Source organism: Pteropus alecto, unplaced genomic scaffold (genome assembly GCF_000325575.1).
Source record: "Pteropus alecto unplaced genomic scaffold, ASM32557v1 scaffold28, whole genome shotgun sequence".
Classification (NCBI taxonomy): domain Eukaryota; kingdom Metazoa; phylum Chordata; class Mammalia; order Chiroptera; family Pteropodidae; genus Pteropus; species Pteropus alecto.
Window position 1 is genome coordinate 523,548 of NW_006441063.1, and position 9,317 is coordinate 532,864.

Below are 9,317 nucleotides of genomic sequence, written 5' to 3' on the forward strand. Positions count from 1 at the left end.
GGGATATGTATAGAAGTTGCATTGATTGTTTTGGATAGTATTGAGATCTTAGTAATGTTAGATTTTCTAATCCATGTACACCATGGGGTGCCTTTCCATTTATTTGTGTGTTAATTTCTTTCAGCAACATTATGTAGTTTTCAGTATACAAGCCTTTTGCCTCCTTGGTTAAGTTTATTCCTAAGTACTTCATCCTCTTTAACGCCGTTATAAATGGGATTGCTTTCTTAATTTCTCTTTCTGAAAGTTCATCATTGGTGTATAAAAATGACACTGACTTCTTTACTGAATTCATTGATCAGTTCTAACAGTTTGTTGATGGTATCTTTAGGGTTCTCTATCTACAGTATCATGTCATCTGCAAATAACAAGAGCTTTACTTTCTCTTTTCCAATCTGGATACCTTTTATTTCTTTCTCTTTTCTGATTGCTGTGGCTAAGACTTCCAATACAATGTTGAAGAGCAGTGGTGGAAGTGAGCATCCTTGTCTTGTTCCTGATATTAAGGAAAATACTTTAGCCTTTCCTCATTGAGTAAGATGTTAGCTGTAGGTTTGTCATATATGGCCTTTATTATTTTGAAGTATGTTCCCTCTATTCCCACTTTGCTGAGAGTTTTTATCACAAATGGATGCAGGATTTTGTTGAATGTTTTTTTAGCATCTATTGATATGATCATATGGTTTTTTACCTTTCGATTTGTTAATGTAGTGTATCACATTAATTGATTTACAGATATTGTACCAACTTTGCATCCCAGGGATGAATTCAACTTGATCGTGGTGTATAATCTTTTTAATGTATTGCTGAATTCAGTTTGCTAATATTTTGTTGAGGATTTTTACATCAGTGTTCATAAGAGATATCGGCCTATAATTTTCTTTTTTTGTAATGTCTTTGTCTGGTTTGGAAATCAAGGTAATGGTGGCCTTATAAAAGGAGTTAGGAAGCCTTCCCTCTTCTTGAACTTTTTGGAATAGTTTGAGAAGAATATGTGTTCATTCTTCTTCAAATGTTTGGTAAAATTTGCCTATGGAGCCATCTGGTCCAGGACTTTGGTTTCTTGGGATATTTTTGATTACTGATTTGATTTCATTGGTGGTAATGGGCTGGTTCAGTTTTTTTGTTTCTTGACTCAGTCTTGGGAGATTGTCTGTTTCTACGAATGTATCCGTTTCTTTCAGATTGTCCAATTTGTTGGCATATAATTGCTCATATTTTCTTATGATCCTTTGTATTTCTATGGAGTCCATAATTATTTCTCTTTCATTTCTGATTTTATTTGAGTCCTCTCTCTTTTTTCCTTGATGAGTCTGGTTAAAGGTTTGTCAGTTTTGTTTATCCTTTCAAAGAACCAGCTCTTCATTTCTTTAATCTTTTGTATTGTTTTTCTAGATTCTTTTCATTTATTTCCACTCTGATCTTGATTAATTCCTTCCTTCTAGTCACTTTAGGCTTTGTTTGCTGTTCTTTTTCTAGTTCTTTTAAGTGTAAGATTAGATGGTTTATTTGAGTTTTTTCTCGTTTCTTGAGACAGACCTGTAATGCTATGAATTTCCTTCTTAGGACCGCTTTTGCTGTGTCCCAAGCAAAAGTCATTGAGTCATTGTGTTTTCATTTTCATTTGTCTCTAGGTATGTTTTGATTTCTTCCTCGATCTCATTAATAACCCATTTATTGTTTAGTAGCATGCTATTTAGCCTCCATATGTTTGTATATTTTCCAGATTTTTCCTTGTAGTTGATGTCTAATTTCATACCATTGTGATCGGAGAAGACAGTTGATGTGATTTCAGTCTTCTTAAATTTATTGAGACTTGTTTTATGTCCTAACATGTGGTCTGTCCTGGAAAATATTCCATGTGCACTTGAGAAGAATGTATATTTTGCTGCTCTGGGATGATATGCTCGAAAAATATCTGTTAAATCCATCTGGTTTAGTGTATTTTTTAGGCAGTGTCACTGTTTCCTTGTTGATTCTTTGCCTGGAAGATCTGTCCATTGATGTCAGTGGGGTGTTTTAGTCTCCTACTATGAGTGTATTACTGTTGATCTCTCCTTTTATGTCAATCAATAATTGCTTTATGTATGTAGGTGCTCCTATGTTGGGTACGTATATGTTTACTCGGGTTATGTCTTCTTGATTTATTGATCCCTTTATCATTATGTAATGCCCTTCTTTGTCTCTTATTATAGGCTTTGCTTTAAAGTCTATTTTGTCTGATATAAGTATTGCTACTCAGACTTTTTTTTTTTAATTTCCATTTGTGTGAAATATCTTTCTTCCATCTCTTTACTTTCAGTCTGTGAGTGTCATTTGATCTGAAGTGGATCTCTTGTAGAGCATATGGGTTTTTTTATCCATCAGCTACCCTGTCTTTTGATTGGAGCATTTAATCCATTTATATTTAAAGTGATTACTGATAGGTACATAGTTACTGCCATTTTATTATTCATATCTGTTTTTTCTTTTTTTTTTTTAACAGAAGTTTCTTTAACATTTCTTGCAATACTGACTTGTTAATGATGAATTCCTTAAGCTTTTCTCTGTCTGGGAGCTCTTCATCTCACCAAAGAAGGATTTCTTAAATGAGATATCAAAAATACTTCCCATAAAAGAAAAGATTGCTAAATTTGAGTAAATTAAAACTAATAAGTTATCTTCATCAAAAGATACCATACAAGAGCAAAAAGGCAAGCCACAAAATAGAAGAAGATATCTGCAATACGTATATCTAACAAAGGTGTAATAACTAGGCCATATAAAGAATTCCTACAAATCAATAAGAAAAAGACAACTGGATAGAAAAATAGTCAAAAGACTTAATCAGGTACTTTACAAAAGGGGAAAGCCAATAGCCAATAAACATGAGAAGGTGTTCAATCTCAGTAATCAGTGAAATGCAAACTCAAAACACAGTATTATTTCATTACTTGCCCACTATAATGGTTAAAATTAAAGAATGATAATACCAAGTATCGCCAAGGAAGAGACTCTAATCTGCTGCTGGTGGAAGTGTAAATCAGTACAGCCTCATTGTAAAACAACTTGTCATTTTCAATAGCATTGTATTGCATTCTGATAGTGATTTTAGATTCTCCTTATATATGGCTCACTAGGGGACCCCTGGTTGGTCCCCAAGCAAAATAATTAAGCAAAACCTTCTATGGCAGTATCACATAATTATTTGCTTAGACTAAATCTATGAGAGCAACTTTTTAGCAATATTTATGCATATGTTACAGATGCTGAATATTATAATCATGTGAAACAAAATTATAATTTTCTTATTGTAATTCTACCTGTGGATTTAATCATAGCATTTTTTTCTATCTTAGACTAGAATTGCCATATAGTAGTACTACCATTTATTAAGCATCTACTGTGCCTCCCACTGTTCTAGGGACATTGTTAGCATTTTTTCTTGCCAATACAATGTTCTGGCTAAGAGTATGGGCTCTGGTACAAGACTGCTCTCACTTTCATACTTCTTAGCTGTGTGACTTGGGGCAAATTACTCAATCTCTCAGTCCTTCATTCCCCTCATCTCTAAAGCAGTGATGCAATTTCACGCGTTTAGAAAGACTAAATGATTTATTACATGTAAATTTCCTAGAAAAGCACATAACAATAAATCGATAAAAGCTAATAAGTGATAGAGCCAGAATTCAGACCAAATCTATCTCAACTCAAAATCCCATGCTCTTTCCACTACATGTCATGACCATATAGTTAGGCTTCTCATCTGTGTTATCAGTTAGTATATGCTCAAGGAACACGTCATTTTATTATAAGCCTGTTCTTTTAAAACATTTCTAGGAAATTGTCATGAAGGCCAAGAAAAACCTTTATCTGAATGACTTGAAAACTGATGAGGAGAATGTTCATGCAGGTTCATGTAAACTATTCAAATGAGTGATTTTTCTCTTTTATCAACATAAAACATACATTAGTTTTTTTCTCTCTTTCTTTGTATGCTAGGCGAGTAGCTTGCATCGCCATGGAGAAGACCAAACAGGAGCAGCAGGCCAGCTGTACTTGGTTTGGCAAGAAAAAGAAGCAGTACAAAGATAAATATTTGGCAAAGCACAATGCAGGTAGGGAAAAGTACAACTGTCACTGAGGCTGGTTACAAGTCTAAAAGACGGGAATAGATGTCACATCTCAATTCCATCTTCAGAGTTTATCCAAAAATTCCACCATATGAGGTCTTCATCAGCTTATACAAACGTTCAGAAACCCTTTCCTTCAATTATGATTATTTGCCAGATATTTTACAGAGTTATACTTTATAGGAGGAAAATGCTATTTGGAAATAGTATTTTCTGGAACAAAAAGAACCTAGTACCTTAAGTCCTCCTCTGAGAAATGAGTGCTTGAGAATTTGCTCGGTCACCAGGATTCTTATCTCCTTGCTGAGATTGGTTTTGAGCAAATATCCTTGCTCCTGGCTCCTCTTTGGTCCTTGGACTTGGCCCTAGGACACATTTGAAAGGGCAAAGGTACTCTCTTAACAGAGAACTGTGCTACAAATGGTTCCATGATTGGTTTGAAAGAGCACAGATGACATTGAATAAGAACTTGATACAGTCAGTTTCTATGACTAGTCTTCCTTCATGGTATATTTGTCTCTATGGAAGCTTGCATCAACTTAAGACAAATATTCACTTGTTTGGTAAACACTGAAATGAATATCAAAAAAACATGACCTGTCATTGCAGTAAAATTCCCAGAAGACTCACAAGATGTAACTTGAGTTAAAGAATGCATGATAATATACGGAGTGGTATTTACTTATTTTCAGTAACGTCTTAATATGACTCCTTTTATAAGGAACTTTTTCTAAGGAATTGCAAGTCCCAACATTGGCATTAGATTAATTCCCAAGGTTTCAGAAATAACTCCAAAAATCAAACACATGGCCAAAAAAAAAAAAAAAACAAGTGAATACTTAATAATGCATACTCAATTTGATAGTATAATGTTTCTGACAAATGTGAAATGCACTTCTCTGTAGAATATTATTAACATATGTTATTAGCACTCACTAAGAAAAACTATTTAGAAACTCTGAATGGTCCATTTCTTATTCAGAGAGTAAAAGTAAACATTTTGAAGTTCTGTATAATGTGGAATGAATGTGAGTGGCCATATGTACTAATTTTAAATGGTTCAGTTAAATGAGGAGTCTGTCCTTTCACATTAGCTACATTGTACCACATTTTTATTTCCAATAAATTATAGCATTTCTGATTATGTACCACTAGTCCGATAATGGCTTCTTTTGTTTGTTTGTTTGTTTTATAAAGGGAAGAAATATTTAACGCAAATTAGACATAATTTAGTAACTATTAATTGTAAATGCTCAAGGAGTGCTATTTGAAGAAATTCACTGTAGTATCAACAAATGATGTTTAACATAAAATGTGAATGGTTGTTGCCAAGGCTTCATAATCACCTTTATTTCCATCTGCTTTGAACAGGCTCACAAGATGTGTTGACATTTATATATATCTTTGTAATTTTGACAATAATTTTAAATAATATAGATAGATAGCATTAAAATTAATTTAAACCTAGAAAGGCAAAGAAATGACCAGTCAAGGCTGTCAATTTATCATTAACTTTATACTATACTAATGAAAGACATGTAGACGTTGAGTATTCAGTTTGCCAATATTCTTTAATTAATTTAGCTCTGAGGAAAAATGCAAATCCAATTGATTGAAAAAACTATAACTTCTAAATTCTAACAAAGAATCCATTGAATCGTTCACTATCAAGAATTTAGCTATCAAGAATTTTGCCAAAGAATCAACATTCAATCTGGCAGCTACTCTTTTCCACAGTCCCCTTTTTCCATGCTTTGTCTGCTGGAGCATCACTGATCTTCCATCGTTCCCCTTCTCCTGACTCATCACAGGTGATGCTCCTGACTCATCAGTGGTCCTGCAAATGCACCTGTAAGCTTAATAGCCAACCTGAGAAAGGAGCAGAGATTATCACACCTGAGTAACCCCGCAACTTGTGCAAATCACTTGGCTTCTGTGTGCCTCAGAACGAGGGGATTGCTTAGTCAATCAAAGATATCGTTTCTAATCCAAAATTCCGTGGGTCTCAGGTTCTTTCATCATTGGCCTTGACAAATGAGTATCATTTAATGAAGCCAAGTACTCATTCACTGTCCCTTATCTCAGGCTTTAGCTCTGGTAAACATTGCCTATCAAGTTTGAAGGGTATCAACCTTAATAAAGAAGGCAGGAACCTCATAGGGATAAAATATAATTGCTTTTTCTCTTTTGACATTATACCTCCTTTCCAAAACCATAGACCTGTCTGAGTTCTTGTAAACTTAGAACTAGGAAGTTGGGGGAGACCCACCAACACCACTTTTTTGTTATCTTCAGTACTTTCCTAAGCAACAGTCTTCTGGGCCTCAGGTCCTTCCTTACTGTGTTTACAGTTCCCTCTCACATGACAAGATTTGTCATTGAGTATAAGACCCTCTTTTTATGCCCTTTGATAGCAAGTCTAAGCTTGGAAGGTCCTTGCAGAGCCACTCAAGTTTCTTGTAGAACTTGTGTTTAGGCTTGTTTGTAATTATCTCATCAGAATGTCATTGTTAGGGTTCCCTCCCCCACAAAGTCATCACTCATGAGCTCTCCTATTAGTTTTTCTGGTCAGGAAAAAATGCCTAACTATTTTCCTGGACTTTTTGAAGTATGCTGCCTGGAGTCACCATCTCTTCAGGCTTCTTCCCCTTCACCAACCAGCTCTTCTATTTTCTTCATTGTAAAATCCAGAACCATTGCTTAGTGATTACCTTTATAAGAGATGAAATTGTCAGCAAGGAAAGTCAAATATTTTATCAGCTGTTCTCCCTTAGCGACTCTGGGCTGCTGATGCCCCTTTAAAATTGGACACTCATTCTCTAGGACCCATTGTACCCACCGCTCCACTTGTGCACCTGGCCCAACTCATTCCAACACATTAGCTGCCTGGCCTCTGCACCCATTTGCATGTGCACTCAGCCCAGTGTTGCCAGTGTGCAGTGTCTTTTCTTATTGGCAGTTGTACAGTATTTGAAGATACTTCTAGCTTTTCAAAACTGAGACAAGGAATCAATGTTAAAGGCTTATTTATGAAAAAGATTCAACTAGAAAGTAGTTACCTAAATATTTAAGTTTCGTGAATATTGAGTAGCTTACCAGGAAATCAAGATAATAGGAGCAAACCATGCCAGACAGTATTTCTGAAGCCTTGGGAATAGATTTGATTATGGTGTGTATAGTATTTACAGCAAATACATTTTCTGCAATGCATAAAAGTTTTTAGCCACATGAATTTGATGGGAAAAGCATTATCATGCTGCTAGGAGAACTATACTCTCGAGGCATTGAGATTCCTCAGCCCTAGGACTTCCAAAATTAGTTTAAGATCAAGTTGCTAATGTAAACTTTGGAGAAAAAAAGTATTCATTAATTCAATTTCTCAATGTTAGAGCCCTAAGCAGAGGTATCTAAATATCCCGAGACACCCTACTTGCATACATCCATATGAACACAGAGGATTTCTACAATACCATTATGCTTAATGCCACAAATTAGTACTGTTGATTTTAAAAAGATATAAACTTTTTTCTTTAATACGGAGAACTCTAAAGACAACAAAAGATGGCCCATAATCTCACTGTCCTGTGGATATTTTTTTCTTTTTAAACAGTAAAAGTAGTAGGTACATGTGAATAGAAATTGCAAACAGTACAGGAAGGTACAGAATGGAAAACAAAAGGCTTCTACAACTACATACTGTGAAAAAGGTTTCTTGTAGCTAGTCCCAGACAAAATTTCTATGCATATGCTAGTATATAAAACCCACTGGCTTTTATATGAGGATATTGTTAAATTTTTATGAAAATGAGTTTGTTTTTTAATGTGATTTATTTGCCTCATGTTTAGAATATTGCATGGTAAAGTTTCTTTGTGCATATTATACTTTTATTTTACTAATATATTAAAAGCCATATTTCAATGACCCCTGTACATTTTTCATGCTGTCTTACTCCCAATGGCCTCTGTGCATGTAAGTAACCTGTTGAGTGACTATGCCTCTTTGTTTTTGATGGTTTCCTTTCATTAAGTCCTTTTTTTTAATCAGCAAACATCTTAAAACCTTTAAAAGTCCAGTCTTTAAAAGTGTTCTCCTTATATTCCTTGTATGTCTTATTTTAAAATATCCTTTTTTATTGTTTCTCAATCCTATGACCATGTGGTGATTTCATTTAGACCAGTGTAACCTCTTCATGCTACTCATTTGTGGTTAAAATATAGACTTGTAACATATCTGTTCATTTGTTTGTGGCGCTGATGGTTGATATCTAACTCATTCTTATGTATTTTTTTTTTAAATGACAAGTCTTAATTCAGTAGGATTGCAGTTAGGGCTCTATAGAGGGAGAGAGGTGTGTATACCATTCAGAAAGCTTGTATCATCATCATCTTCCTCTTTTGTGAGATGCTCAGTTATTTTTATATATTAAAATATATCAGCTTGTTGATGACCTCTTTCATAAACATACTTTTTCTTGATGGAAATATCACTCTGAGGGCAATATGTATAAAAATCAATGCTGTAAGCACTCCTGCTTTTATTTTTGCAACTCTCATTCACTCCATTACCACTGCAGCATGACTAGCTAGCTCTGCTACGCAGAGAACCTCCTGTTCGTTTTGATTCTGTAAGTCTACCATTCTAAACACAGAAAGCACTTCTTGGATTTTAGCCGTTGCTAGAGAATATACTTTAAAGACTTTCAGTCAACTTTTATGGAATCAAGTTATCGAAAGAAAAATGCATAAATACCCATTAACATGCACTAACCCTTATTTTAACATATTCTATTTCTTTTTCTTAATATTTTGGGAATGATACTTTTGTTTATTTGTTTGTTTCTGATCTATTGCATTTCAGAGTATTCTATTTTGCATTTTAAGGTTCTTTGCTGCTGGGAAGATCACAAATGTTAAGGACTGAGCCAATATTCAGAATTATTTGGCCGTATTGTTCCAGAGAATAGAAGCTTCTCTTAATGATTGACTGAAGCACTCCCAGATTCCTTTATTACACCAGGGAATCTATTCTATTAAATTTATTTCAACCCCTCTAAAATTCAGAGCTTATTCCATATTTTTTATAAAAGAAATTTCAGTATGTGCCTGACAACATTTGGCTATTACCACGCAGAAAAAATATTACAGGAAACATAGATGCATGTTTTTAGCCTTCTTGTGAGAATTTTCAAACATATATGAGAATTG

The 9,317-nt window shown here is 34.4% G+C and overlaps 1 protein-coding gene across 5 annotated transcripts in view; it reads left to right on the top strand.

The window, feature by feature from the left end:
• CASK (calcium/calmodulin dependent serine protein kinase) overlaps positions 1–9,317 on the top strand; it is a 385,645-nt gene that overhangs the window by 356,232 nt on the left and 20,096 nt on the right. For all 5 annotated transcript variants that reach the window (XM_006918246.3, XM_015594375.2, XM_015594376.2 and 2 more), the window contains one exon: positions 3,982–4,097. In XM_006918246.3, coding sequence (XP_006918308.1) covers positions 3,982–4,097 — 116 coding nt within the window. The remainder of the gene's footprint in view (positions 1–3,981; positions 4,098–9,317) is intronic.